This window comes from Linderina pennispora (assembly GCF_002104995.1).
Source record: "Linderina pennispora strain ATCC 12442 chromosome Unknown DL89scaffold_16, whole genome shotgun sequence".
Taxonomy (NCBI): Eukaryota; Fungi; Kickxellomycota; class Kickxellomycetes; order Kickxellales; family Kickxellaceae; genus Linderina; species Linderina pennispora.
In genome coordinates this window covers 22730-50412 of record NW_024468264.1, presented here as the reverse complement: position 1 = coordinate 50412, position 27683 = coordinate 22730, and the positions used below count along the sequence as shown (strand labels likewise).

At 55.7% G+C, this 27683-nt stretch overlaps 13 protein-coding genes across 13 annotated transcripts; 9 read left to right on the top strand and 4 right to left on the bottom strand.

The window, feature by feature from the left end:
• Window positions 1–1782: 1782 nt before the first annotated feature.
• Window positions 1783–4957, top strand: DL89DRAFT_270202 (DUF1900-domain-containing protein). Its single transcript, XM_040888607.1, is given in 12 exon segments — window positions 1783–2026; window positions 2046–2294; window positions 2321–2786; window positions 2816–3026; window positions 3135–3293; window positions 3318–3361; window positions 3383–3443; window positions 3478–3491; window positions 3520–4273; window positions 4296–4728; window positions 4760–4820; window positions 4858–4957. 12 exon segments carry the CDS (start codon window positions 1853–1855, stop codon window positions 4875–4877), a joined length of 2646 nt encoding a protein of 881 aa, XP_040740276.1. The 5' UTR covers window positions 1783–1852; the 3' UTR covers window positions 4878–4957.
• Window positions 4958–8535: 3578 nt separating this feature from the next.
• DL89DRAFT_279174 (Metallo-dependent hydrolase) lies at window positions 8536–10181 on the top strand (the record flags this gene model as incomplete). Its single annotated transcript, XM_040889558.1, has 3 exons — window positions 8536–8622; window positions 8974–9274; window positions 9317–10181. The coding sequence occupies 3 exons, from the start codon at window positions 8536–8538 to the stop codon at window positions 10111–10113; spliced, it is 1185 nt and encodes a 394-aa protein (XP_040740275.1). The 3' UTR covers window positions 10114–10181.
• Window positions 10182–10699: 518 nt separating this feature from the next.
• On the bottom strand, window positions 10700–13869 carry DL89DRAFT_270198 (ARM repeat-containing protein). Its single transcript, XM_040888606.1, has one exon. The coding sequence runs from the start codon at window positions 13830–13832 to the stop codon at window positions 10764–10766; it is 3069 nt and encodes a 1022-aa protein (XP_040740274.1). The 5' UTR covers window positions 13833–13869; the 3' UTR covers window positions 10700–10763.
• A 155-nt stretch (window positions 13870–14024) lies between these two features.
• DL89DRAFT_270196 (GPN-loop GTPase 3-like protein) lies at window positions 14025–15127 on the top strand. Its single transcript, XM_040888605.1, has 3 exons — window positions 14025–14099; window positions 14200–14245; window positions 14318–15127. Coding segments are annotated over exons 1-3 (810 nt in total). The 5' UTR covers window positions 14025–14097; the 3' UTR covers window positions 15080–15127.
• DL89DRAFT_68103 (uncharacterized protein) lies at window positions 15117–15951 on the bottom strand. The gene has a single exon (XM_040891975.1). The coding sequence runs from the start codon at window positions 15910–15912 to the stop codon at window positions 15154–15156; it is 759 nt and encodes a 252-aa protein (XP_040740272.1). The 5' UTR covers window positions 15913–15951; the 3' UTR covers window positions 15117–15153.
• A 333-nt stretch (window positions 15952–16284) lies between these two features.
• DL89DRAFT_295515 (short-chain dehydrogenase/reductase SDR) lies at window positions 16285–17170 on the top strand (the record flags this gene model as incomplete). Its single annotated transcript, XM_040890650.1, has 2 exons — window positions 16285–16803; window positions 16835–17170. 2 exons carry the CDS (start codon window positions 16285–16287, stop codon window positions 17168–17170), a joined length of 855 nt encoding a protein of 284 aa, XP_040740271.1.
• A 56-nt stretch (window positions 17171–17226) lies between these two features.
• Window positions 17227–17923, bottom strand: DL89DRAFT_295514 (vacuolar protein sorting-associated protein 29-like protein; the record flags this gene model as incomplete). Its single annotated transcript, XM_040890649.1, has 2 exons — window positions 17227–17709; window positions 17843–17923. The coding sequence occupies 2 exons, from the start codon at window positions 17921–17923 to the stop codon at window positions 17227–17229; spliced, it is 564 nt and encodes a 187-aa protein (XP_040740270.1).
• A 730-nt stretch (window positions 17924–18653) lies between these two features.
• Window positions 18654–19537, top strand: DL89DRAFT_295513 (NAD(P)-binding protein; the record flags this gene model as incomplete). Its single annotated transcript, XM_040890648.1, has 3 exons — window positions 18654–18878; window positions 18910–19313; window positions 19357–19537. The coding sequence occupies 3 exons, from the start codon at window positions 18654–18656 to the stop codon at window positions 19535–19537; spliced, it is 810 nt and encodes a 269-aa protein (XP_040740269.1).
• Window positions 19538–19843: 306 nt separating this feature from the next.
• DL89DRAFT_260284 (short chain dehydrogenase family protein) lies at window positions 19844–20706 on the top strand (the record flags this gene model as incomplete). The annotated part of the gene is made up of 2 exons (XM_040885767.1): window positions 19844–20026; window positions 20077–20706. 2 exons carry the CDS (start codon window positions 19844–19846, stop codon window positions 20704–20706), a joined length of 813 nt encoding a protein of 270 aa, XP_040740268.1.
• Window positions 20707–21744: 1038 nt separating this feature from the next.
• DL89DRAFT_270193 (uncharacterized protein) lies at window positions 21745–22829 on the top strand (the record flags this gene model as incomplete). The annotated part of the gene is made up of 3 exons (XM_040888604.1): window positions 21745–22203; window positions 22291–22436; window positions 22465–22829. Coding segments are annotated over 3 exons (909 nt in total), but the record flags the coding sequence as incomplete, so codon positions are not given.
• A 349-nt stretch (window positions 22830–23178) lies between these two features.
• On the top strand, window positions 23179–25272 carry DL89DRAFT_295511 (AAA-domain-containing protein; the record flags this gene model as incomplete). The annotated part of the gene is made up of 5 exons (XM_040890647.1): window positions 23179–24291; window positions 24326–24592; window positions 24626–24706; window positions 24738–25070; window positions 25111–25272. The coding sequence occupies 5 exons, from the start codon at window positions 23179–23181 to the stop codon at window positions 25270–25272; spliced, it is 1956 nt and encodes a 651-aa protein (XP_040740266.1).
• Window positions 25273–25495: 223 nt separating this feature from the next.
• DL89DRAFT_295510 (transcription elongation factor) lies at window positions 25496–26746 on the top strand (the record flags this gene model as incomplete). Its single annotated transcript, XM_040890646.1, has 5 exons — window positions 25496–25579; window positions 25696–25755; window positions 25892–26002; window positions 26089–26246; window positions 26275–26746. 5 exons carry the CDS (start codon window positions 25496–25498, stop codon window positions 26744–26746), a joined length of 885 nt encoding a protein of 294 aa, XP_040740265.1.
• A 172-nt stretch (window positions 26747–26918) lies between these two features.
• On the bottom strand, window positions 26919–27577 carry DL89DRAFT_68030 (uncharacterized protein). The gene has a single exon (XM_040891974.1). The coding sequence runs from the start codon at window positions 27470–27472 to the stop codon at window positions 27092–27094; it is 381 nt and encodes a 126-aa protein (XP_040740264.1). The 5' UTR covers window positions 27473–27577; the 3' UTR covers window positions 26919–27091.
• Between the last annotated feature and the right edge of the window lie 106 nt (window positions 27578–27683).

The window sequence follows — 27683 nt, the reverse complement described above, 5'->3', positions numbered from 1 at the left end:
TTTCGGTGCAGCGCTTTCGACTTTCCCATGGCTGGTTATGTGTCGTGTGTAGCCGCGTTGCAAATGTGGTGGAAAGAAAAATAGAAGGATCAAATGCCAGAGTAACAGAAGCAGAAAATAAATAAGCGGCCCCTCTCCCAAGCTCTCCTCGTTGACCGCTCACTGGGGTGACTGAGATGCCGCCCGTCTGTGGCTATTCCTAGCTCGGTCTGGTAGGTCTAGCTGTCTGGTTGGCTGCCCGCTAAAGCTCCACAGCCCGCTGTCGCACGTTCTGTTTTCTTTGTACGGACTGGCCCCGGGTCGGGTCTATGTTTTTGGTTGAAATGTACACTGGAAATAAATTAGAACCGCTCTTGGGCGATATCCGGAAACGCAAAAGGGAGCGATAATTAATGCAACAAGAGCACAGAAAGAAAAGAGGAAGCAGTGGGACGCAAAGAAGAAAAGGACAACAATATGCCTAAAACTTTTTTCCCTCTTTCAGTATCGCAAAAGCCGGCACCTCCCCTTTTTACAAGCCCACGCTCGTAAAAAGAGCACTGCATCTGCTGCTCAATGCTTAGGCTAGCCGGGCGGTATCGCACAACAGCCACCAGCATTTTGCTCCCTGGGTGTTTTCTGCCATAGTGCAGCCCCCCACGCTGGTGCAACCTTGTGTCTGTGCAGCTGCTCTGACGTAAACGCAACAACATAGAACTGGCAAGAGAAAAAGCTTCACCTACCTCAAATATAGACTGGAAATAGTATGGCGATTGGACTCGCAAGAGGGATCGCCTCGATGAAGCACAGCAGATTTTGGTTTTGGTAGTTCTAGCGAGCGTCGTTCTTCGGCCCAGCGCGCTGTATTCCGTGTCGCTGGATTGCAATACAGGGTGCGATTCCCAGCAATAGTATGCGGATGGATCAGAGCCTGGAGGGAATGCAAGCGCGAGCCCGTGGAGCCAAGGCTGGAAAATTAGGCTCGGTGCGGTTCCTCGGGCGAGGGTGCCGATGTATCAGGGTATGAGGCGGCGGGTTGTAGAGGTCCAGACCGCGGTCTACAAAACAATAACCGTATGACAAAGACGGCGAGTGACTGCACTTGGGGGGGTGTTTGAAATGCGCGCCTGGCGCTACGCCTTTGCAATAGGAAATGGAAGGTGGGAGGTAAGATGGCCGTGTGTCTGCGCTGATAGAAGAAAAGGGAGATAAACAAAAACGATGCCGAAAAGACGCAACTGGAGGAGAGAGTGCGGTTAGCCAATGCTCGTCTCCCTGCTGGAGCGCTAGGAAAAATGCGCCCAATTTGCGCACAACGGACAACTCGTCATATTCGGAAGCTGAAAAAGCACGCAAAGCAGGCTGGCGGTGGGGGCTGTTGTCTAACTTGTGCAAGGCCCAAAGGAGTGCCATTCGCTCCCCCATCCCAGCAGCATCAGCGCGATGGCCCGCAGCCGCAAGCACTATGGAGGGCTTGTCGTCGCATGCTTCAGGCCAACGTCAGGACGCATCTCCTTGACGAGGACAGCAGATCCAGCAGCCTCCCATTGGTCGATTGCATGCACACGCAGATCACTCAAAAACCAAAACATGGCCTGCGACCAGCACCAGCGCCTGTTCATCCCCCAGCCAAACGCTGCCGGCCGCGGCTGCAGGAATATGCGACCAGGACCTTAGTGCGGCTTAGAGATGCGGTTCCACAACTGCTGTGGGCTGGCCCCTCCTCGCTGGCAGCCAGCGTGCGGGTTGCACAGCATGTGCGGGGGAGCGGTCATAGTAGGTGCGCTGTATTTCCTCTTTTGGGGGTTCTCCATTTCTCTCTCTCTTCAGCCCGTCGCCAGGTCGCCATTTTCTTTGCAATTTCACAGAAGCGATGCGGTTCGCCAAAGTCAACAAATACCGCAACGCAGTCGCCACGGTCACTGGTCGCGAGACGTGGTACAGCGAGCTATCGTTGGACGCCTCCGCCTCCTTAGGGTCAAATGGGCTGGCTATCAGCGACGATTCGTTGTACCTAAAGACCGTCAGCGGAAATGCACTGCAGGCTGTCGGTGTCGACGGCCCAGGGCAAGGTCGGCGGACAGGTCAAGGTGCTGTCTAGCACGGGCGGTCGGGTCCAGGACTGGAATGTGTCTGGCTTCGAAGATGGGCTGGCAATTGCTGGCGACGACCAGGGCACCGTGACGCTGTGGAAGGACCATGCCGCTGCAGGTGCCTTCAGCGCACACTCATCCGGATGCGTCAATGCCACGTTCCATCCGACTGTGGCAGGACTAATCGCAACCAGCAGTAGCACCGAAATCAAGCTGTGGAACGTCAGTGCGGCACAAACCTGTCCCAGAGCTTGGCGCCTGTGTGGGAGTCGGCTAGTGATGGCCAGATTGACTCAATCTCGGTGCGCGGCGACGGCCAGCTAGTAGCAGCCAGCACGCATGTGGGCTCGAGCGTGCTGTTTGACCTGCGTCAGAAGCAGTCTGTTGGCTCGACAGCAGCATTCCACGCATCGGGCCGTTCCACGCGTGTGCTGTGGCTAGGCGACAAGCCGTTTTTCATGTCGACCGGTCAGACTCGTATGCGCGAGCGGTCGGCCGCCATCTGGGACCAGCGCAATCTGGCCAAGCCGATCACCTCGATGCAGCTGCAACCGTCAACAAAACCGCTGATCCCGCTCTACGACGAGGACACGCAGCTTGCCTACTTGGCCGAGAAGGGCGATAACATTGTTCGCTGGGTCGATGCCGATCCCTCAGCTGCCAAACCGTTGACTGAATTTGGTGCTGTGGCCCTGCCATCGCAGATTTCGGGCTGTGCCCTGCTACCCAAACGCAAGCTGCAGGCCAATGGACTGGCGAGATTGCTAGGCTGATGGTTGTGCTGGAGAACGCTGGTGCTGGATCGGGCTCGGCTGTTGTTCCTGTGACGCACATTGCACCACGTCGCACGTATCTGGACTTCCACAGCGATTTGTTCCCGGATACCCGTGCCCCGCTGCCTGCGCAGACCTTTGATGAGTGGCTGAAGAACGAGCCGTTCTCAGTGCCCAGGATGTCGCTGGATCCAGGCAAAGCGCGATGCCTCGCTGGCCAGCCTTCGCAAGATCTATGGCGATAAGTTCCAGGGGACTGAGACCCAGCCCAAGGACGAGACCTGCGCAGCCAAGGAGCAACGGTGTTGGAATCGGCTCCTGTCAAGCCAGTTACACCACCACCGGCAGCAGCTGCAGTGGTGTCTGCCAAGTCGTCCCCGCTGGCGGACACACCAGCAGTCGTGTCCGCGCCTAATCCTGCCATTCCCGCCCTGCTCCCGCTGCAGCTGTAGTTGCTCCTGTTCCTGTCCAGCAGGCTCCGGTGGCCTCAAGCACATCGCCGCTGTCCGCCTGCAAGTAAGCCAACCTCACCCCAAGCCACCACCGAGCCATGTGGTGGTGATCTGCCACACGAGCAGCAGCAATCCCCAAAGGTAGCGTCGAAGCAAGACAAATGGCTACTCTGCGGCGAGCTCTCCTCCGCCACGTGTTGCCAAGAAGCCGGCAGTGTTCAGGCGCTCCTGACCACGCACGATTCAAGTACCTGGAGGGGTACATGTACAAGCCGACCGAGCACTTCACACAGATCCACGACGTCAACCTGCGGTTCCCGCCCGAGAACGATGCGCTCAAGGTCAGCCCCAAGTATATCGCTATTGCACTAACTGGCGCCGGTGGCCAGGTCGGCATTGTACGGCGTGACACACCGGGCCGCGTGCCGGCCAAGATGGCCACTGTCGTCCATGGCGCCACTGTCACTGACATTGCGTTCGACCCGTTCAACCCGTCAGTGATTGCGACGGCGGGCGCCGACTCGACACTGCAGATGTGGCAAATCCCTGACATGCCGCTGACGGAGGAGGCGCATTTTGATATCGAAGAGTATATCCACATTGCTGCCGACCGGATCCACCAGATCCGGTTCCATCCATGCGCCAAGGGGGTGGTCTCGGTGCTGGCTACGGACGCTGGCGATAGCGTTATCTATGTGTACAATGGCCTGATGCTTCATTTCATCGTTGGCAAGACTGCCGAGGGCATCCACTCGTTTGCCTGGTCGCCCGATGGCGAGTCTATTGCGCTGACAACCAAGAAGACCAAGAAGCTGCGTGTCTATGATGTGCGTACAAGCGAGCTGGTCGCCGAGGGCCCATCAATGGACAGCATCCGTCCGTGCCGCATCGAGTGGCTCGACAACGAGCGCATTTGTCTTGCTGGCTTTGGAATCGGCAGTCAGCGCATGGTCTCGATCCACAACATCGCTGATCTGTCCAAACCCGTCGTCAAAAAGACTATTGATGTTGGGACCAGGCATCCTGGTCCCAATTTTTGATCCCGACTGCGGCGTGCTGTATCTCGATGACCGTGGCAGCCGGCTGACGCACGCGTTCGAGGTCCTGGGCGACAAGCTCGTCGACCTGCCAAAGTACGAGTCCTCGCAACCCAGCCTGTGCTTGGCAGTTCTGCCCAAGAGGCATGCAGATGTGGCAAAAAGGGAGCTGCTGCGTACGTACCGCCTCAATGCCCAGACGATAGAGTCCATGGGCTTCAAGGTGCCGCGCAAGCGGCCTGAATTCTTCCAGGACGACATTTTCCCGCCCACCGTCGATCGTGAGACCCCGTCGATTGATGCTGCGTCATGGGTCGACGGTACCAAGGCTGAGCCACAGTACATTGACCTGTGCCCATCAGGAATGGTACCGCTGTCGCAGGCGCCGCCTGAAGTGATCCGGCGGACCCAACCTGTCGTTCAAGATCCAGGAGGAAGAGGAGGACAACACCAAGGACGCTATCTCGGCCATGCTGAGCCGCGTTGGTGACTCAGGACGAAAGCGAAAACGAGGATGAGTCAGACTCTGATTGGGACGACTAGATTTAATTGGACATTTCTTAATAGACTTCGGGAGGAGCGTGCAGTGCTTCTCGTAAAACTGCTACTGCCGGTATAACATGCCTAGATTAGCATTGTGGTGAATAATCCAAGTCAGCTACACGCACTCTTGCCATCCAATGGTATAAATATGTTAGCCAAGCGCAGCTTCATGTACTGCCACCTGTTTCTGAATGGAGCCTAATGGCTGGGACTAGCAATTGCTCACGATGGTACAGCAATTGGATGACATTGCTTTGCAACAATGGATTCGTCGACTTTTTCCAGGGGCTCCGGGTTACATTTGGCGGGACCTTTAGAACATCCATGTTTTATGATCTACAAATGAGGCATAATGTAGAAATGTCGGCGGTTTATTCTTTCATCCTCGGAGATTGCAGTTTTATTGATGGTTCCGATAGCCCGACTAGACGTGTTTATGGCAGGCACTCACACTTCTGTAGAAAGTAGCTGGATGGTCTGGAGTCAGCGCTATCAATTCCAACCTCGAGATGGCACGACCAAGGCTCGTGCTGAACTTCGATTAGAACACTGTGTCGACCTGATATGCAGAAACAGCTTTTTCCGCGAGTCTTGCGTGCTGGCACACAGCTATAGGGGGCAGCATACATTTGTCTTCACTAGCTGTTCTATTGTACATGGTCTTGCTATTCAGGTTTTTCTTGAATTAGCAATGCGGGCTGGCACGAGCGAATAGAGATTTTCCTGATAAAATGGCCCGTCAAATGGAAAGGTATGAAAAGGCGCATACCAGCCCGAGCAAGCCTGCTCACTACTTGGCTACCAATATCCGGCTCTCACCCACACTAATTGTTGCTAGCATCAAGCTTATTGCACTGGGGAGCCTGCCATGAGACCCGGCATCAGTAGATCATTGTGCTCACGGACTATAAGGAGGAAAGTCAATTAAAGGTTCCAATAAGGAGTCCTAGTCGCAGCACTGGTGGTCTGAACATGTGATCCAGGTCATTATGTGCGAGCGTGAAGCTTAAATTGAGGATGCCTGTTGTCCAAAATAACAAAGGGGGATGCACTAAATGGCCTGCATTATCACGGCAGGCTGCTTCTGCTGGGACATGGTTCGGTCAGGGTGGGCAGATATTGTTTTAGGTCCCGCCATTCATGCACATACAGCATGTCGTTTGTTTGGTTCTCCGATGCACCAGATAATGGCACGCCATGAATTCCGGCCCGGCCATCCCCTTAAGCCTGCCCCCAAATTTGATCCCGTGGCAAGCAGGCGGTGGTGCCAGACCTTGGCAGGATGCGGAATGTGTCAGGCGGTATGCAAGTTGAAAAGGGGAGGGTGTGCTTATATAGATGATAGATGTAATGTGTAGCAGGCATTGGTCATTGTGGTGTCTGCATAAATTCATACTCTAATACCATCGCTGCATGCTGTTGCGTGCTACAATTGAGGCCACGCCTCCCCAGCTAGTGCTCTGCTCAATGAAGGCTATTTTTGCGCATTACTCGGTGCATGCGGTTCCTATGCAAAGGCATTTGGGCGGACATCAGATTTCGGGGGTAGTGAAGGCATGCACTGCGAGAGAAAGAGTGGCATGGATTAAATTTTGGCAGAGAGCACTTTTCGACATGGAACAAAGGTGTGCTCGGTATATCGTGCAGTGTGTCTCCTCTAGAAAGGGCACGGTATGTGTGGCTAAATATAGCAATAGCAAGGCTCAGACCAGGAGGCACGCAGCGTCGAGGCTCGCTGTGAGGCGAAGATCAGGTGGAAGGGGCGGAAAAGGGAATCGTGATTCTTTTGTCGCGATATGTGTTTTCGACAGGCTGGCCAATGTGGTTGTCCGTTCGGGGAGACAGCTTCCAGGCAAGTGCGCCGCAGGAGGAGCGGGCAGGTGTGTACAGGCATAGGTGAGGTGGGCAATCCCACGCTTGTTTACATGTTGGCCATTGGGAAGCAAGTTCAGCGAGGCAAGAAAGAATGGGCGGTGTCTCGGGGCAAGGTGCTCAGCTGCACAGTTCCCCCTCCTCTTGCATCATACATAGGAGGATCTACACGAAAATGTCCCTTTTCGCGGCGGTTCCCGCTGCTTTATGGCCGAACAATTTGGCACAATGCGGCGTTCTTTTCTGCGGAGAGAAAAAGAGCCATCATGTGCTATTTTCACCTCATTGGGAGGGGTGGAAAAGCCTGTTTGCTCCCGCTGCTCATCAAGATTGGCCTATTTCATTGACCAGCTTATTTTGCATCTGGCTCTCCATCGAACGCGTAGGTGCTTCAGAGTCGGGCTTTGTTTACAGAAAGAAATGGAAATGGGCGTTCGCACGATTTCCCAGTATGCGGCCTATCCTTCTCGGCGATGTGTGGAGAGGGATAGACCAAAACATTGGAATGAAGGTTGTTCCGGGATGTCACTCTGCTGCTGGCTGCATCGCTGGGAACGAAGGGGCAGAAAGTCATGGGCTTTGGGCAGAGATTGTGCAATAGGAGGGATCTAGCTGGTGATTGATATCAACGAGCTATGGCCCTGATAGCGATGGACACGGCTTGTGAATGAGCGGCGGGGGCAGAGATCCGCGGCGACAGGACCAGGTTTGTTGCAGGGGCAAAAGTAGGGGGCCGGGATGTACAGTAGTGATGGTACTTCAGATGTGTCTCTGCTGTCCCCTGTTTTTCTGGACACTGGTTTGTTCTACAAGGGAAGAGCGAGAGCCAGTCTTTTTCAGCATGGCTCTGCGGGTACGGCACAGGCAGACACACACACAAAGAGGGAGAAAGTTGGCGTACTCGGGCAATTGCCGGAGAGAAAATCGTTCGGTAGAAGAGGGACCACAGGGGCAGCAGATGTCATTAATTGTGCATTGTCTCTGGGTCTCTAATACAGCTGCATAGTGAATGGGAGGGGCGGGAGGAGTGAGAGGCGGGCATAGAAGGGGGAGGGAGGGGAGGAAAAGGTAAACATCCTTGGTAATCGCCGACAAAAGGGCCGGGGTCTACTGGCGCCTCGGTTGTGCTCGAGGGAAAGTAGCATTTGCCGGGGGGAGGGGAGGGATTCCGCGGCAGGCGAAAAAGCCTTAAATACGCCCAGGGGATGCCCCGCCCCTCCTGGCAACCCACACCTAGGCTCGTCCTGAAACTTTTCGCCAACCTACCTTCTTTCTTTCATTTGTTTTCGCCATTTTTGTCGGGTGTTTTTCTCACCTTTATTACTAAGCGACAGAGGACAATATTTTTCGTCCTTCTTGTACCGACCGCGCCCTTTTACTTGTTTAATAGCCAGATACTAATACGAGATTACGATAGTTTTGCTCTTCTGCGAAGTACTAAGCGAGTAGCTGTTCATATATTGGATAGCCACAGAATAATTCTTTTCCCACCTACTAGTCATATACAAAGTGTTTTTTTCCTTTTCCGCACCTACTTGTTGGCCATTACCAAGTACTTGTTTTCTCCTCTTTCCTTTAAATACCGCCACCTTCCCCCACACCATTTGGCAGTCGGTGTGCATTCCATTCAACAATATTCACAGCTGCTCCTCTACCACGTCTTTAGGTATTCTATTTTTGTTCAGCGTATATTATTCTAGCATACCTCTCTATTGCCACAACTTGCACATAGTATTTTTGCATATATAGTGCACACTGCTCTTAATAACTTAAACAAACCAAAGCCATGGTCAACGTCGACACTCTGTCCCTCGAGAAGCTTTCCCTGAGCTCGTCAGCCACTGGCCACCGACGACAGCCTGCTGGCAGGCAAGTCAGGATACAGCGGGGTGGCATCTCAGCTCCCGTCGCCGTCGCTAGCACCGGCTCTGGTGCTCCCCAACGGCACTCACAAGGCGCACAAGGGCCAGGCATATGAGGCACGTCGGTTCTTCTCTCTGCCGGACCCGCCCTCAGGGCTGGTGTCGCCGGTATCGTCGCCAACACGCGGGTCGCGGGAGCTGGGGATACTCCAGGGCGGCATAATCACCCAAATCCACAACTGCCGTGTGCTGCGCAACCACACGCTGACATACGACGACGTGTGGTTCCAGGACGGCAAGATTATCAATCCGACAAGCCTGTACGGGCTGCGGGGCTGCGGACGTGCGGATTGATCGGCAAGGGCCTGATAGTGGCGCCGGGCCTGATAGACGTGCAGCTGAACGGGGCGTTCGGATACGACTTTAGCTTTAACCGGGAAGACATCGACCAGTGCATGGATGTGGTGAGCCGCGGTGTGCTTTTGCAGGGGTGCACGGCGTTCTGTCCGACCACGGTCAGCTCGATGCCGGAGACGTACCATGCAGTGATTCCGCATTTGGGGCCACGTCGCGGCTCGCTTGTCAATGGCGCCGAGTCGCTGGGCGCGCACATCGAGGGCCCGTTCATGAACCCGAAGAAGAAGGGCGCACATGAGCTGGCGTGTCTGCGCGCGGCGCCGCGCTGGGCTGGCGGACTTTGACCAGTGCTATGGTTTGGAGAACCTGCGCAGACATGTGGCATACTATCACAGGTGGCACCCGAAATGCCCGGGGTGCTGGAGACGATTCCGGAGCTGATCCGCGAGTGCAATGTCGGGATCAGCATGGGCCACACGACGGCCTCGGGCGAGACGGCGCGGCGGGCGCGCCAGAGCGGGGCGCACATGATCACGCACCTGTTCAATGCCATGACGGATTTCCACCACCGCGACCCGGGCGTCATCGGCCTTCTGGGGGCTGCCGACAAGCAGGCGCTGGACGCCGACGGCGTGGCTGGGGCATCGGCGCCCAACACATTCTACGGGCTGATCTGCGACGGCATCCACGTGCACCCGAACACAGTCAAGATTGCCTACCGGGCACATCCGGCGGGAGCCATTTTGGTGACCGACGCCATGGGCGCCATGGGGCTGCCGGACGGGCAGTACAAGCTGGGCAACATGTCAGTAGATGTCAAGCCCATGGAGGACGTCAAGGACGGCCCGCGTGCGGCGGTGATCCAGGGCACCAGCACCTTGGCCGGCAGCATTGTGACGCTGATTGAGTGTGTGCGCAACTTCCACAAGTTCACGCAGTGCTCGGTGGTCGAGGCCATCGAGGCTGCGACGCTGCATCCGGCGCTGATGCTGGGCATAGCAGACCGCAAGGGGTCGCTGGCGTTTGGCTGCGATGCCGACATTGTGCTGCTGACTGACGACCTGCATGTGGACAGCGTGTTTGTGCGCGGCGAGCTAGCCACCCCAGCCACTGTGGATTTCAAGGGTCCGTCGGGGCCCAAGTAGGCTCCCTTTTCTTCCTTTACATCTTTTTATAGTTTTACCACCGGTACAAATTTATGCTCCATACTCTTGGATAATGCGCCTGTGCGGCCATTATTGCCAGTAAGCGGGGGCTGGCGCTCCACCCGATCCGCATAATTCACTTTTTCTTGTCACCATGAGTTTCGGCGGCCAGCAGTCCGCAGTCGACGTCCAGTACCAAGGCACCAGCGCACTCCTGCAGTTGCTCGACAAGCTGGAGAGCAGCGGCACAGCCTTCTTTGACTCCCTGGACAAGGTCGGCCAGGGCCCACCGTCCCTGCTCGCTGCGCAACTAGTAGCAATGTCGCAGGCGTGCCAGCAGATGGCTGAGGACGCGCAGGCGGCGGCCTTGCTTAATGTTCCCTCGGGTCCAGCCAGTGAGGTGTTTGCGCAGCCAGCGTGTGTGCTGCCGCGGTCCGGTACCGGTGCACAGAGAGTGCTGGGGGATGCGCAGGCATTGGAGACGTGGGTGGCGGAGACCGGGCGGCAGACCAGCGAGCTGTTTGCCGAGCGGCGCCGACTGACAGCCAATGTCCAGGCAGCACTCTCGGTGCCCCTGCCCAAGCAGCTGGAATTGAAGTAGATTAATAAAACTCCTTTGGCCACAACAACTATTAAAAAGGCATTGGTTTCTAGTGCGGCAGGATCTTGTCCAGCATTGCGAGCTCCCTGGCAGTCAGCGTTGGCTTGATGGATTCCTGGAACCCGCCCTGGTTGGAGGCGACGGCGGCACGGAAGAAGGCGGCCAGGGCTTCGTTCAGGTCCTGCGTGTAGATCGGGTCGTTGCGCACGTCCTGGTCGTCGTCGTCGTCGTCGCCGTCGTCGAATCCCCCGTCGATGAGATCGGACAGATCGCCGTACTGGTCGGCCGGCGCCAGCTCATTCAACACATCCTCGTCGTCGTCCCACTCATCGTCGTCGTCGTCCTCAGCAGCATCCAGGCCGGCTACACCCACGCGCGCATAGGCAGCCTCGAGATCCGCGCCCAGCTCGCCCAGCAGCAGCTTGGCGATTTTGGCCGGCGCCGACACCTGCGTGTACTGGTCGGGGTTGGAGCGGGCCATCGATCTGGTGACGATTTTCCCGGCATTGACCGAGTTGGGCACCAGGTCGCCCTGCACCAGCACCGCAGTGACACGCGGGTCCTGCAACGCAAACAGCTGCATCAATGCCGCCGCCTGCACCTTGCGGCTGTAGTACCCCGACACGTCATTGTAGTGCCGACACCACATGCCCAGCACTGCCTGCAGACCCGTCTGCGGCCCGCACTGCATGCCAGCCAGCAGGTCCACAACCTCGGCCGCATGGTGGACCACCAGCTGCGCATACAGAGGCAGAAGCGATGCTGCAAACGATGCGGTCCGCGCGGTCGCCAGCCTAGTAGTCACCACATGCACCAGTTCAGCCAGCGCTGCCCCGCCCAGCCCGCATTTCTGCACAAGCTTGGTCACCAGGTCGCCCACAAACAGTGCTGCCGATTCAGACGCATCCGGCGCCAGCAGCCGCGCTACCAGACGCACAATAAGCGCGACACCCGAGACCCCAGACCCGTCCTGCCACTGCGCTATGCGATCGGCGTCCTTCTGCACAAGGTATTTCAGACACGCCTGCCCGCTCTGCAGAACCTCGCTGTCGACGCTGCTCGCTAGAACCTGCATTAACGCCGGGAACACCGTCGCCGTGTATCCATCGGGCATCGGCGACGGCCCACCCTTCACCAGCCCCGCCAACAGGTCGATCGCCGACGCCACCACCATGCCCTCACCCGATCCCATCGCCTCACCGATCATAGGCAGCGCGCGCTGCGAGAACCCCGCATACGCCAGCTCGTTGCGCGCCAGGTCCTCGACTATGTCAATCACCATGCTGGTCAGCAGCACATCCCCCGGGAACCGCTGCCACATCCCCAGCACCGCCTGGCTGACCATCGGCTCCAGCTCCGCCGTCGTCGCCGCATCCACCTTCAGCGTCGCCTGCAGTGCATCCAGCGCTATGTGCGCCGAGTCCTCGCTCAGCTGCGGGATCAGATCTGCCAGCCCGCCGATGATCGTGCGCTGGTATGGCTGCACCAGCCCTGCCGAAAGGTGCCGGCTCAGGTTGCCGATGGCGCGCACCGCGCTGAGCCGAACCGCCGCGTGCATGTCGCCGGCCACCGCCGTGCTGCTGGCTTCCACAAGCGCCTCTGCGATGCCCGTGGGCAGAACCTTGGCGAAGGTTGCCGCGAAAATGAACGCACGGCCCTGGCCGAACGGAAACTCGGCGCTGCGGGCCAACGGCCACACGGCTGTCTCGAACAATGCGCCCAGATCCATCTGCTCCATTGCTGCCTGGCCCTCCTCCTGCTGCTCCACCAGCGCGCTGCCCGCCATGCCCACCGTCCACAGCACTGCCTCGCTGACCAGCCACCAGTGGGCACTGCCCTGCTGCCGCCACTGCTGCGCCAGCTCGAGCCGCTGCTGAGCCGCCTGCCACAGCGCCGCCGGCAAGGTGCGCGGGAACGCATACATCAGCGACTGCACCAGTTCCTGAACCGACACGCGCACATTGAACCGGTACCCTTCCTCGTCCTCATCGGCAACAAACAGATCCAGATCGTCTGCCCAGTCCGCCAGCATTTCGCCCGTGATCTGCGCATAACTCATCAAGGCTGCTGTCAGCTGCACAAAGAACCCGGTCGCCGAGCCCTGCTCCACAAAGTACTTGCGCATGGCCTTGCGCTCTGCTGCCTTCGACAGCCACTCGAACATCCCCAGCAGATACCCGTCCACAACCGCGTCCCCTGAGCTGCTCGCGAGCTGCGCAGCCGCCGCCTCAGACCGCTCTCCCTCGTCATACACGAACGCCAATGCAAACGGCTCGCATAGCGCCTGCAGCTGCCCCCACACTGCCTCCAGCACCATGCCATTATACGCCGCCATGTGCTTGCCAAATCCCTCTGACATTTTGATCACCGCCCGCACGCACTCGCTCTTCAGCGCCAGGTTCTCCCCCGACGCCGCCTCTCGTAGCACCGCCAGCACCGGCTCCATCCACTCCTGCAGCATCGGCGGCGTGTGTCTGTCCACAAACTCGGTCTGCGTAAACGCCATGTTTGAGATGATCTCAATGCAGTCGCCAAACACCCCGACCGCCATCACCCGCGTCTCCATGTCATACCCGCCATCGACAAACAGCCGCCGCAGCTCCGGCAGCAATGTCCCCAGCTGGTCGATGTTCTGCTCCGACATCTCCTGTGTCACCCATTCGCTGAACACACACATTGCTGCGTGCGCCTGGTCCCGCGCCCCGCTGCGCAGCAGCTCCACCAGCTGCGCAAACAGCTGCGGCCACTCGTCTGGCCAGTCGTACCGCGCCATGCTCGACACTACCGCTGCCGCTGCCATCCGCATCTTGCGGGAACTGCTCGACAGCAGACCGAACACCTGCTGCCGCACCTGCTGCTTCACCGCCTGGTCGGGAATCGGCCCCGGCTCGTACTTGTTCGAGCCAATCGACCAGTGCTGCCCCACGTACACACGAATCTGCACTACTGCTGCCTGCCGAATCGCCACGTCCACTGTCTCCGTTGTGGCTATTGCTGCTGCTGCCACCGGGAACTCGACACTCAGTCCCAGCTGCTTCAGCGCCAATTCGCTACGCATGCGCGTATTGGGCTCGGCCGACAAACTGCCTTGCAATACCTCGAATATCTGCGACTCCATGCCTAGTGAATAAATGCTGAATTTAGTAAACAAAAAACTGTAGAGTAGTGAAGGCGAAGTAAAAAAAAAAACAAACACATCTTTTTGTCGCAAGGCTGTGCTTCTCGGTGACGAATCCTGCTGTCGATAAAAATTTTTATTGATCGGCTCAGCACTTGTGCTGCCTTTTGTTCACCATGCACGCGCAACCTTCCTAACTTCGCTCTCCTTTCACTTCTAACCTCCTTGCATTTCAATTCGTCGCCGCCACTCAAGACTCTGGAAAATGTAAATGCGCCCGAGAAACTGCAGTCACTGTATGCACAACGAACGCACCTTGCTTGGATGCTAACTGTTTCAGACAACCGCCCTCTTTCGTTTCGCATAGGGGACGCTACTGCCAACTCGTCATGGGCCCCGCCGGCAGCGGCAAGGTAAGAGTCAGCCGTCTGGATATCTCCCCGAGTCTATTGCTTATTACTAAGCAAAAAAATCATCCCTCATAGTCAACCTACTGCCAGACAATCATGCAGCACTGCGAGGCCGCCAAGCGCCGCGTGCACCTGGTGAACCTTGACCCGGCCGCCGAGCGCTTCGAGTACCCGCCCACAATTGACATCCGCGAGCTGATCACCCTGGAGGACGTAATGGACGAGCTGGGCTATGGCCCGAACGGCGGCCTGATCTACTGCTTTGAGTTTCTGATGGAGAATCTCGACTGGCTGGAGGACCAGCTCGGCGACTATGAGGACGACTATCTGATCCTCGACTGTCCCGGCCAGATCGAGCTCTACACGCACATTCCGATTATGCGTCAGATCGCCCAGCTGCTGCAGCAGTGGAGCTTCCAGGTCGTCGGTGTGTACTGCCTCGAGAGCCAGTTCATCGAGGACACTGCAAAGTACTTTGCCGGCGTCATGAGCGCCACGTCTGCTATGAGCATGCTGGAGATTCCCCACATCAACGTCATGACCAAGATGGACCTTGTCTCCGACGACGTCAAAAACAACATGGACCGATTCTTTGATCCCGACCCCCTGCTGCTGGCTGAGGACGCCAACCAGGCCACCAGCGAGAAATTCAACGACCTCAACCAGGCCATTGCCAGGCTGATCGATGAGTTCAGCATGGTCAGCTTCCTCCCGCTCGACATCAAGGACGAGGACTCGGTCGCCTACGTCCTGTCCCACGCCGACAACGCCATCCAGTGGGGCGAGGACCAGGAGCCCAAGGAGCCCAACGACGAGGTCGAGCTCCCCGAGGACTAAGTACCCGCAACTGTTTTTGAGAGTACATAAATTGTATCTACTGCCTTTTTTTTACTGAACCCTCTCTAAACACCCTACATTGGCGGTCGCGCCGTGGGCTGGTACATCCGGCCAACACAGCTCGGCGTTGGCGGCCGATCCGCAATAAGCATGCTACTCTGCAGCCTGCCACCATCCTGCTGCGTATCGTAGTTTTGGATAAAAATCGTCGGCAGATGGTCCTCCCGCCCATCAATCCGGCTGCGCTGCATCGCCCCTGCAATCTCCTCCTCGTCGCTCTCCTCGTCTACTCCGCCCTTGCTGATCTGCTGCCGCGGCCCATCCAGACTGAACCCGTCCAGCCCCTCCTCTGCACTCTCATAGTCCTCCACCTCCTGCGGATCCAGCACAAACCCACCCGACCCCAGCTCCCGCAGCGCCCGCTCTAGTCCCCTCTCCAGATGCCTGCTGTTCGGCGGCTCCTCCCGCGTCTGCCGCCAGTCGATCGGCGGCGATCCCGGCGGCGATATCAGCCACAGCTTCTCCTCCGCGGGTACATGTAGAAAATTGTCCTGCGCCTGCTGCAACGACGTGTGCATTGAATAATACATGTACATGTGGTTTGTGTCCAGGGCCGCTGTGCGGTTCAAAGTGCGCATTGCTGTCTGCGCATTGCCGGTCTCCGTGAACACCGCCAGACACCGCGCAAATGACGGTAGCTTGGCGAAATGCCACAGCGTGCCGCACTCGGAGAGCTTTGCGTGCAGGGCGTCTGCTGCTGTATTGCTGTAGTGGTCGAAGGTGACGACCAGCGAATTTGTCGCCTCGGGCTTGGGTGTGAAATTGGTGGTCATTGGTGGAGGTCAATTCACTAAAAAGAAGAGCCGAAATGCGTGTGCCCCCTTGCTTCATAGCGCAGGCTGGGATTAAGAGCACTGCGATGACGCCATCCCCTCTCAGGCACAATGACAGGCGTCTCTAGCTGCTGCCTTAGGAATCCCGAGCCCTCACTCGCAGCACATGCCGCGCCCTATCTTTCACCAGGAAAGGAGGGTGATCTCTCCCTCCCCGGCAGATTCGGAGACGCGGGCCAGCTCGCGTCCGGAGCTTCGTCCCTCGTGCCTCATGCGAACAAAAAAAAGCAAGTATAAAAATTCACCCACCGCACCTGCCTCTTCGCCTCTCTACTTTCCACTTCTTCCACAACTCACACCCTTCAATCGACCATGAGCCTCAAGAACACTGTTGTTTTCATTACCGGCGGCTCGCGCGGAATCGGCGAGGCCATCGCCATCCGTCTCGCCAAGGAGGGCGCCAGCATCGCCATTGCGGCCAAGACCGCCGACCCGAACCCAAAGCTGCCCGGCACCATCTACTCTGCTGCCAAAGCCATCGAGGCGGCCGGTGGCAAGGCGCTGCCACTGCAGTGCGACATCCGCGACGAGCACCAGGTCAAGGCGGCCATTGACAGGACGGTTGAGACCTTTGGCCACCTGGACGTAGTGATCAACAATGCCTCAGCCATCTTCCTGAAGGGCACGCTGGAAACCGACCCGAAGCGCTACGACCTGATGCACGACATCAACGGGCGTGGCACCTGGCTGGTGACCAAGCTAGCGATCCCGCATCTGATAAAGTCGAAGAACCCGCGCGTGCTGACACTGAGCCCGCCGCTGGACATCAAGCAGAAGTGGTTCGGCACCAACCCGGCGTACACAATGGCCAAGTACAACATGTCGATGCTGGTGCTGGGCCATTCGGCCGAGCTTCGCCAAGTACGGCATCGCAGTCAACGGCCTGTGGCCGTACACGGTCATTGAGACAGCTGCCCTGAACATGATCTCCCGCGCAAAGAGCCGGCCGAACCTCCGCACGCCCGAGATCATGGCCGACGCTGCGCTGGAGATCCTGCAGAAGCCCGCATCGTTCACGGGCAACATCTGCATTGACGAGATTGTCCTGCGCGAGGCCGGCATCACCGATATGGGCAAGTATGCGCTGACCCCCGGAACCAAGGACGAGGACATGCTGCTGGACGGCTTTCTCAGCGAGGAGATCCACGACCGCATCCACCTGCTGCGCGGCCAGCGGACCCCGCCTGCCAAGCTTTAAGTCGCCTCCAAGATTATATCTGTTGTATTGAGCAGCATATTACATAACCGTTTTTGTTACTCTTCGTACTTTGTGTACTCGATCCGGTCGACGCTCACATCGTCGTTGACCAGCTGGTACACGTATGTAACCACCTGTCCGCGCTTAATGTCCATCAGCACGAACGACGGAATCGGACTCGGCTCCTGCGGGCTGAATGCTCCGGTGATGCTGCCCGGGTTAATAAAGAACTTGCCCTGCTCCTCATACGCCTCAAACCTATGCGTATTGCCGCTCAGCAACACATCCACGTCCATCTGCCGCGCAACTGCCGCCAATGTATCCACATCACCGTTTGCCGGCACCAGCTGGTGCCCGTGGATCACGCCCACCCGGATGTCCTCGTGCTCTATCACCTCGGTATTGGGGAAATTATACGACTCCTCGTCGAACTCGCCGCGCACAATGTGCAGGTCCGACGATACGCTCCGCAGATACTCGTATGTAGCCCGGTCGCAGACGTTGCCAGTGCAGATTATTTGCTGGATCTTCCCTGGGACCTACATTGCAGGAGAAGCAATAGACATAGTTCAAGAGCGAGAGGTCGCTGTTAGCTGTGGTTCGTTTCCCCCTCCGGCTTAGCATCCCGCTCCCGGCTCCTTGGGTCAGGTCCGAGGCTAGTTTGTTGCTTACCAGTAGCTTGCGGAACTTTGTGGGGATGTCCGCTGCCCGCTGTGGAATGTGAATGTCGCCGAGCACTAGCACTAAAACCATTGCAGTCAAGGAGATTATGAATAGTGTAAACGTATTTGAAATTCGAGAAATGCTGTGCAGAGCCGGAAAAACATGCAGCGGCTGTGACGACAGTGCCCAGCGCTCGACTGCCAGTATGCGGCTCGGCTCTCAGCAGCTCGTGGCTCGGTCCAACACTCCTGGTTGCCGGCTCCGAACTGTACTTTCAGAAGCCGATCGCTGTGTCCGCCGTGTGCCACGAAGCCTGCTGGAGGCTATATTCTTTTACATCGAATGCACCGCACTTGCATTCACCCGGCACACCCCAGACATACTGGCGGCGCCGACATGGCCGGGTACCCGACCTCCAATGCAACTGCGGAGCTGGCCCAAGATCTATGCACATGACTGTTTAGCCTGCTCCGATTCTATCAGCCCCTAGGTGCCGTCAGTAGCTGCTGCCCGTTCCTCCACCTCGCACAGGCATACGGACACGGTCGCCAAAAGCAGCGAGGAACCTGAAATCCAATTAATAGAACTTTCAGACGAGTGCCAGCCGCGTTCATATCCTGCTAATGTTGCTTTCACGTGTGAGATATCGAGAAAAAGTCACAGGCCCAGGATTGCTGCCCGCACGCCCCCGCCTCGTTGTTGGCTATAAAAGCACCAGCAGCTGTCTGCCCGACAAATTCAACCTGTTCATCAATACAGCCACCACTTCTTATCCTCAGCCTTTTTCTTCCTCTTCTCCATCCATTCCAAAGCTCGAATAATGTCGCTTGCAGGAAAGGTCCTCTTCATCACCGGCGCCTCCCGTGGCATTGGCAAGGCCATCGCCATCCGTGCTGCCCAGGACGGTGCTTGTGTCGCCATTGCCGCCAAGACCGCCGACCCGAACCCGAAGCTGCCTGGCACCATCTACTCGGCCGCCAAGGAGATCGAGGCTGCTGGCGGCAAGGCGCTCCCGATTCAGTGCGACATCCGTGACGAGAAGCAGGTGCAGGCGGCCCTGGAGAAGACCGTTGCAGGCGTTCGGCAAGATCGACATTGTGGTCAACAACGCGTCGGCGATCAGTCTGACGCCGACCGAGAAGACCGACGTCAAGCGCTACGACCTGATGCACAGCATCAACGGCCGCGGAACCTGGCTCGTGTCAAAGCTGGCGCTGCCGTACCTGAAGAAATCCGAGAACCCGCATATCCTGAACCTGTGCCCGCCGCTGTCGCTAGAGGAGAAGTGGTTTGCGCCGTTCCCTGCGTACTCAATCGCCAAGTATAACATGTCGCTGTGTGTGCTCGGTATGTCCGGCGAGTTCCGCCAGTACGGTATCGCGGTCAACGGCCTGTGGCCGCTGACCATGGTGGAGACCGCTGCGCTAAAGATCGCGGCTGACGGAATCAACGACCGCAAGTCGCGCAAGGTCGAGATCATGTCCGATGCGGCCCACATTATTCTGACCAAGAGCTCGCGCGAGTTCTCGGGCAACTTTCTGCCTCGACGAGCTGCTGCTGCGCAAGCACGGCGTCACTGACTTCGAGCAGTACAACAACACCCCGGGCACCAAGCTCGAGGACCTGTCGCCTGACTTCTTCCTGGACGCAAAGCAGCTCCAGGAGCTCGATGCACTGCGCAAGAAGCAGGGCGCCAAGCTCTAAGTAATTTCTAGTTTCACATTCCTCTATTTTCTAGCCATGGTACTCTAAGCGCTTCGATTCTCACGGCAAATGACTAAATGAGAGTTGTGTTTGAGGAGATCGACCCTTGACGATGTCATAGCTGGTGCCATAGCCTGCCACTGGCCCCTGATCCAGCCACTAGCAGAAAGATGCTGGACAGCAGGGGAACCTGGGCTATAAAAGCGGGCAGGATTGTTTCTGGCTGCAGGATATTTTCAGGAGCTCAATCCTTTTCTCTTCCCTGCTCTTTTCTGCTTCTTCCTCTGTCACACCACTCGATACTTCATGGCACCTCTTACTGGAAAGACCGTCTTCATCACCGGCGGAACCCGCGGCATTGGCCGTGCCATAGCGCTAAGGTGTGCTCGGGACAACGCCAATGTTGTCGTCATAGCACGCAACGCCTCAAGCGAGAGCCCTATTGTTTCTGAGATTGCCAGCGCCGGCGGCCGTCCCCTAGCCATCAAAGTGCGATATCCAGGACGAGGAGCAAGTCAAGAGCGCTGTTGACCTGGCAGTCCAGGATTTTGGTGGCATCGATATTCTTGGTCAACAACGCTACCATCCTGGTCCTCAAGAAGACGACAGACATTACCATGGATGAGTACGACATGATGACCCGCATCAACACCCGCGGCACATTCCAGGTCGTCAAGTACGCGCTGCCCCATTTGCAGAAGAGTGACAACGGACATATCATCACGATGTGCCCGAAGCCGCAGCTGGATGAGCGCTGGTTCTGCCGCAACCTGGCGTACTCGACCTCCAAGTTCACTATGGGCCTGATGGCATTCGGTCTGTCGGCAGAACAGCGCGTGTTTGGCATTGCCTCCAACACCCTGTGGCCCTTCTCGACCATCGATACCGATGGTCTGGCAGAGTGCGGTAACGCCGAGTTCCAGGAGCGCCCACGCAAGCCCGCCATCATGGCCGACGCTGCGTATTGGATTGTGACCCAGGACTCGCGACAGTTTACTGGCAACTTCTGTCTTGATGAGCTGGTGCTGCGCGAATCGGGTGTCACCGACTTTGAACAGTATAATGTCGTGCCTGGCACCAAGCTATCCGAGCTCAGTCGCGACCACATGGTCACGGACGAACAGCTAGAGCGGCTGAGCGAGCTCCGTGCTTTAGCTGGCCAGCAGTAGCATATTGAATTGTGTTGAAATCCGTAAGCTTCATAACCACAAACGAGCATAATACTCAGTATTACCATGTCGATGAAGGTGGCTGGTACGTTCTGTTCTTATCGGTTGGGTTTGTTTACTTAAGGGGTGGGTGGTTATCGGGTCTATGGAAGCATAACCTTTCAAAAATATGACTGAGGGGAGAGACCTGATAGTCTGTGCGAACTTTTATGTGTGCGTTCCAGCTTTGCCCATGGCGGCGTAGGGAGATTCCCGACTCCGGATGTCAACAAATTCACTTTCTCTGCAACACCGATTATGTTGTCAGCCATACGATCATACAGCAACCTTTCCAATAAAATGCTAGATGTATCATGTCAGTAACACGTACTAATGGTCCGGATATTATTCAAGATGTTTGCTCATGATACTTTTCCCTTTCGAGAGATAGATTCATTGTACATGTGTAGATTGCAGCGGTGCAAGAATTCTTTGCTGCAATTCCGTACAGCTCCATTACAGAATAAGATTTTGAGCTCTTTATATCTCTTCCCTTTTGGTATGCAGTACATGGAACAGACCAGTATCCGAAGGTAGAAACCCTTTTGTGACCTGTTTATTGTTCATGAATCGTATCCATTTCTTTGCCAACCTTGAGATCGGCATTTTCGGATATTCATGGCATAAATTGATTTATTCAAGGCTGCTTTATAAAAGAGTGGTGTTTGTATCATTGCAGAACGAGCATGCTCACCAACGGCTGCTCAATGAGCAAGGTCCAATACTCCACACCTCTTTGCCACATTGTAGTCAAGTCTTTGGTAATACCTAGACTTAGGCGGCAATTGGCTCCTTTCGCTCTGAGATTATAAATGGTAGGTCAACACCCAAGGTGGCACCGTGTCTTAGATTCCTATTTCATCTCAAACATTATCGTACCTTTCACTTTTGTTATAGACTGCTTTCTTTTTTTTCCCAGCATCACTAGTGACAGTATCATGATGGCTTTGATGAAGCGCACTTACTCAGACTGTGCCAATGGTGCACCTCTGCCTAGAGGAGCTGCGTAGAAAAATTATGCGGCGCCACAACTCTGCTCCAGAACACCGCCGTTTGTATGGAATATGCAAAGACGTGCTCGATGTCAGAAAGAAGCTACATCGGCATAGCCACACGCACGATGATATGTACCAAACGATATACTACAATGATGTGGTATTGTCTTTTGTAAGAACTAGCGATGACCACATTATTTGCCGGTGCGGAAAAATGCCTGCTGTTGGTATAGAGTCTAGGCAGCACACACAGACCTGTAGCGACTGCATCACCGAGGCATACGCAATTGTTAGGAGTAGTGTCAGTACCCCATGCAACACACAGCCTTCAGGTCTGAGCCCGACACAGAGTCAATCTCCGAGTCACACCGAAGGCCAGAGTGATGGTAGTGAAACGACTACATCTAGCAGTAACACCAGCGGTTTACCGGCTATCTTACCTGCGACAGAGTCCATCATTCAGGTATATTTCCCCACATTATCTACATACAATTTACGCTACCTAATGCTGTGCGTATCTTAATACTAATAGTGAATTCTGCACATATAGGAGTCGAACGAAAGGAGTCCCCTGGGGAACGTCGGGCTATTCCTGCACTCACCACATGGTTTGCTTGTTTGCTGCATGTGCGAGCGTGCTATTATCAATCGTAAGCCCGCTTCTCATTTTTACAAGTGCATTGCCAGCGCCAAGTCGTTACGTCAAAAGATTCCAGTCCAACAGCGATATCGATGCTGCAGTAAGGTACCTCAAATCATATCCATACAGGGTGTGTAGCACAGAGTCAGCCAAGACATGGCTTGGATCTTGCAAGGGGAAGGCAATATCGAGGATCCCTTCGTTGCCTGTCACCAAGGTGCTAAAATGCACGGTATGCGGGTATCTTAGTGATAACAGGGTCACGCTCAACAGCCATTTCAGCCACGAGCACAGAGGGATGCAGAGTCCGGCTACCGCTCCTGTAGTTTCGGCTCAGCAGCTGTTTTCCAAGCGTAGCTTTGCAAAGTATGTTGAGGTTAGCGATTAATTTAATTTGGAGCCGTGTCCTAAACATGTCTAGAGCAGGGGTTTAGATGCAGCAAGGGTCTTTCACTGTACTTTCATTCTATGATGAGTTTATTGACAGCAGGTTTTCAATATACCCCTATGGTCATACTGAGGTGAATGTATCTATCCTACTGGTACCAAACACAGATCTATCGCACATGGTATGGAGTCAACTTGCATCTGCAGTCACTGCCCATTATAGTTTTATTTACACCAGCCGATATACACAAAAATTGATGGTGCGAATCGTCGCTACCCAAGCATATTATACTCGCTCTCCTTTTTGCCGTGAACATACTGTTATAATGGAGTTAAAGGCTGTTTTGAGGAAGAAAAAGGAGTCGGATCGGACCGCGACACAACAAGAGGGTGCTGATCAGCATCGATAAAATGCAGGAGAGCGCGTATGTTGCCGGCGATATAGTTCGGATCCAGCTGGCCGATTCGAATGGAAAAGGCCCAGTTACATATGGAATGGCGTGGCCGTCGTTTCTGGGCGAAGTTGACGAGGTTCAGCTGTCGAGCGTGGCCATGATAAACTGCCAAGCGCAAGTCGGAGCTCGGTTGCTGGTAGAAAAGATTGGTGATCAGCCAACGGAGGCAAAGACAGTGAGGGTTCAATTCGCTACACCGATGTCGTCAGATGAGTTTACAAAGATTTATGCAAAGGAGGTGCTCGTTGACGTGGGGTGCATTACGCCAGACCAGCTAGTTGATATCATGGTCAATGGACAGAATCGCCGGATTCGTATTATCGGCATCGAAGCTGAGTCAGGCAGCATGCTTTCAGCAGGCGATCCGGCCATTGTGTCGCGCGACAAAACTCGCGTCATTGTAGTCAAAGAGTCTGAGAGCACCAACAGGGAAGCACAGTCCGTGACATACGATGCAATTGGCGGGCTCGATAAGGAGGTGGCTGAGGTGCGGCCAGTAGTTGAGACATCGCTGCAGGAACCCGAGATATTTGCCGAGTACGGGCTGCAGCCACCCCGCGGGGTTCTTCTTTTTGGGCCGCCAGGCACAGGCAAAACGCTGATCGCACGCGCAGTGGCCGGCGAGACACAGGCGTTTGTGCACGTCATCAACGGCGCGGAGATAACAAACAAGTACTACGGCGAGACCGAGGCGCGGCTACGTGAGATCTTTGATGAAGCGCGTAAACAGAGTCCCAGCATTATTTTCATTGACGAAATCGATGCACTATGTCCTAAGCGCGGCGACAGCGAGGGAGAGGCAAGCAAGCGGGTGGTGGCGACTTTGCTGACCTTGATGGACGGTGTATCGGATCGTGTCAATGATCGGCTGGTGGTCATTGGTGCAACAAACCGGCCAAATGCCGTTGACTCGGCGCTGCGCAGACCAGGCCGATTCGACCGCGAGATCGAAGTGCCCATTCCCAGTCCTGAAGCACGGCTGCATATTCTCCTCAAGAAGCTTGGCAAGACACCCAATTCTCTGACAGAGGAGCAGGTGGAGTCTCTGGCGGCTAGCACACATGGGTTCGTGGGAGCTGACATTGAGGCGCTTGTACGCGAAGCAGCCATCAATTGCCATCAAGCGACACACGTCTTCAGATCCGGCATCCACTACAGAATCCCTTGAAGTTGCCAACGATGATGTTGTCGCTGCGTCACGGCTAATCAAGCCCAGCACCATGCGCGAGGTGACGCTAGAGATCCCCAATGTCAAGTGGAGCGATATTGGCGGACAGGAAGAGACAAAGCAGCTGCTGAAGGAGTCGGTGGAGTGGCCGCTGAAGCACCCAGAGGCATTCCAGCGCATGGGAATCCGCCCGCCCAAGGGTGTTCTTCTTTATGGTCCTCCTGGCTGCAGCAAGACACTGACTGCCAAGGCACTGGCGACCGAGGCTGGTCTCAATTTTATTGCAGTCCGCGGACCCGAATTGTTCAGCAAGTGGGTCGGCGAGTCTGAGAAGGCCTGTGCGCGAGGTGTTCCGCAAGGCACGGGCTGCCGCGCCGTCGATTGTTTTCTTTGATGAAATCGACGCACTGACAGTCAAGCGCGGATCGTCAGGAGACGGCACGTCGGTTGCTGACCGCGTCTTGTCGCAACTATTGACCGAGCTTGATGGCATCGAGCCACTGGTCAACGTCACTGTGGTAGCGGCAACCAACCGCCCAGACGTCATCGACGCTGGCATTTTGAGACCAGACCGCATCGACCGACTTATCTATGTCGGTCCACCAGACCAGGCGACGCGAGCCGAGATTCTGAAGCTGCAGTTCAAAAAGATTGCCTGCGCAGATGATGTCAATGCGGAGGTGCTGGCTGGGACGAACCGACGGATTTTCGGGCGCCGAGATGGTCTCACTGTGCCAGGAGGCTGCCATGGAGGCGATGACAGAGAATGTGGATGCCGACTGTGTCGAGATGAAGCACTTTGACAAGTGCCTGCGTGGATTCAAGAAGCGCATCACACCTGAAATGCTCCGGTTCTACGCCGATTTCAAGAAGAAGCAGTAGGCTGGACAATCCCGAGCCGGCTCCCCTCATCCAGTAGTATTTTTTTTTTCGCACTCAGCGTTCTAGCTGAAACAATTTTTTCGGCGCGTGTTGAGCTCCAAAAGTTTTTTTGCTTTTTGTTCTTTCGTTTACCTATTCTCCAGGTTTCGCGCCCTTTCTTTATAAATCCCAATTTGAACTCGTTTTCTTTGGCTGCCAAACACGCTTAGCGCATATTGCATACATGTCGGACGTAGCACATAAGCAAGAGGAGCTCCAGAGGTTGCGCAAGGCGCTGACCGAAGCACACGACAGCGGTAAGAAGACGGTAAGGGAGTCTCCGCACATTTACACGCAATTTCATAATACGCTGGACGTAGAGTCCGGGGCACTGCAATCCTCATACTGACGATGTACTGCATGCCTGCTGTGGTGTGTACGTAGGCCATTCAAGAGGTACTGACTCAGCTGTACAGTATCCGCGTCGATGAGAAGCTGCTGAGGGTAAGTTCATAGCATTGCATGCGCAGAAGGCGGCCTGCTGTCGACATCGAATCAACGGCATGTGTACAAGTACCGACTGTGTTTCTAATGCAGCCCGTCTCCTTTTTGCTTGATCTAGACCACGGTGATTGGCCAGGCTGTCGGCAAGCTGAGAAACAACGAGGACGCGGAGATTGCGACCCAGGCCAAGAGACTGGTGCACAAATGGAAGAAGGACGTTATGGCAGCAAATGCAAAGGGCGGCTCTGTGTCTGGCTCCCGGATCGAATTCAGGATCGCAGACGCCTGTGGCGCGCACAGGCAGTGCCCAAAAGACCGAGAAGCTAGGCCAAGAACTCGGCCAATGGCTCAACCAATGGCTCGGCCAATGGCTCAGCAAATGGCACAGCAGCGAACAGCGGGGCCAGTGCGGAGCAGCCTCCGCCCGCAATGCGGCGGGCATCGAGCACGGCCGGTGCGCGCACAGTTGCGAGCGATGGCATCACTATCCCGTCGAGCGGCGACAGCGTGCGTGACAAGTGCGCCTGAAATGCTGTATAATGCCATGGCGGTCGACAGTAATGCCGACGGAGAGTTGATTGCTAAGCGTGCAGCGGCCATTGAGCGGATAGAGTATGCAAAGGAGAGCGGCGCGACACCCAACTACAAGGCGCGCATCAGGTCGCTGGTCCTGAACCTGAAGGATAAGAAGAATCCAGCCCTGCGCATGCGTGTGGTCGACGGTAACATTTACGCCCGAGCGGCTGTGCTCGATGTCCAAGGAGGAGATGGCGTCAGACGATCTGAAGGAGCAGATGGAGAAATCAAGGAGGAAAACCTATTCAAGGCACAGGGTGCAGGCCAGACCGAGGCAGAGACTGACCAGTTCCGGTGTGGTCGCTGCAAGAGCCGCAAATGCACATACTACCAGATGCAGACGCGGAGTGCGGATGAGCCGATGACCACGTTCGTTACGTGCACCAACTGTAACAACCGGTGGAAGTTCTGCTGAAGCTGTAAAAAAATTCTCAAACACTGAAATACTGTTGTGACGTTTATTGCTTTGTGGATGCAGAAGAAGAGTCGTCAAAAGATAAGTATACAGCTGCATGAGGTGGAATGAGGTGAGGATAAAAATATAAAAGGATAACAGATATAGGCTCAACAGGCCTGGCTCAGAGAAGCCGTGCGTGGCGCCAGAGATGTGGCGTCTGGTCAGCCATGCGCCGCTCGCACCGTGCCAGAAAAAGTGAGGGGATAAAGATAATACAGGTGATGCGTGAAGAAATAGAAAACCACGGAATCGTGACGGTATGCAGAGGGGTGATTGCAGGAAGGAGCCTTGTCAAAGAATCCTTTACATGAATTCGTCCAGGGGCGCAAACAGGTGTTCGGCGGCAAAGTGCTCCTGCACCTCGGGCTCGCTATCAAAGCACGCACCGCAGACGCTGCATTTCCATATTGTCATTTGGCAGGCAAGCAGGGCATGCGAGAAGCGTGAGCGCGAGTTGAACCGAGACATTGCAGATGTGGTGACGTGATAAATGACGGTGTGGGCGTGCTTGGGAAAGTGGATGCGAATGCAGCAAGATTGTGCTTGGTAAGAAGTGTGCTGATGTGAGGGTGCCTTTGCAATGCTGAGGATAAAAGATAGGATGCCAAATGGAACTCCGATGTTGAATGTGCTCTGACCAAAAAATGACTGGTTCAGGCACTTGATCGGTCTTTTATACTTCATTTCCCTCGCGCCCAGCCCGTGACTGTAGGTGATCGGGCGTATAAAACTAAAAATAGGCCGCACGCGAATCTTGGGATAAGAGAAAAGGATGGAATAGTATCTCGCTGCCTCGGGCAATTGTTCAAGCGACAAACAATTGGGGAATTGGTCCTCGTTCCCTACCCGCTTTTTGCCCGCCCCCATCTTTTCCGTCTGTGGATGCACAAGGCTG

Coding starts and splice junctions, on each gene's coding strand:
- DL89DRAFT_270202 (XM_040888607.1), top strand. CDS start 1,853: ATGCGGTTCGCCAAAGTCAACAAATACCGCAACGCAGTCGCCACGGTC. Junction 3,294..3,317: donor GCCCTGCTCCCGCTGCAGCT/GTAGTTGCTCCT, acceptor GTTCCTGTCCAG/CAGGCTCCGGTGGCCTCAAG. Junction 4,729..4,759: donor TGTCGCAGGCGCCGCCTGAA/GTGATCCGGCGG, acceptor CTGTCGTTCAAG/ATCCAGGAGGAAGAGGAGGA.
- DL89DRAFT_68103 (XM_040891975.1), bottom strand. CDS start 15,912: ATGACCACCAATTTCACACCCAAGCCCGAGGCGACAAATTCGCTGGTC.
- DL89DRAFT_68030 (XM_040891974.1), bottom strand. CDS start 27,472: ATGAAGTATAAAAGACCGATCAAGTGCCTGAACCAGTCATTTTTTGGT.
- DL89DRAFT_270198 (XM_040888606.1), bottom strand. CDS start 13,832: ATGGAGTCGCAGATATTCGAGGTATTGCAAGGCAGTTTGTCGGCCGAG.
- DL89DRAFT_270196 (XM_040888605.1), top strand. Junction 14,246..14,317: donor GCCCCGCCGGCAGCGGCAAG/GTAAGAGTCAGC, acceptor CATCCCTCATAG/TCAACCTACTGCCAGACAAT.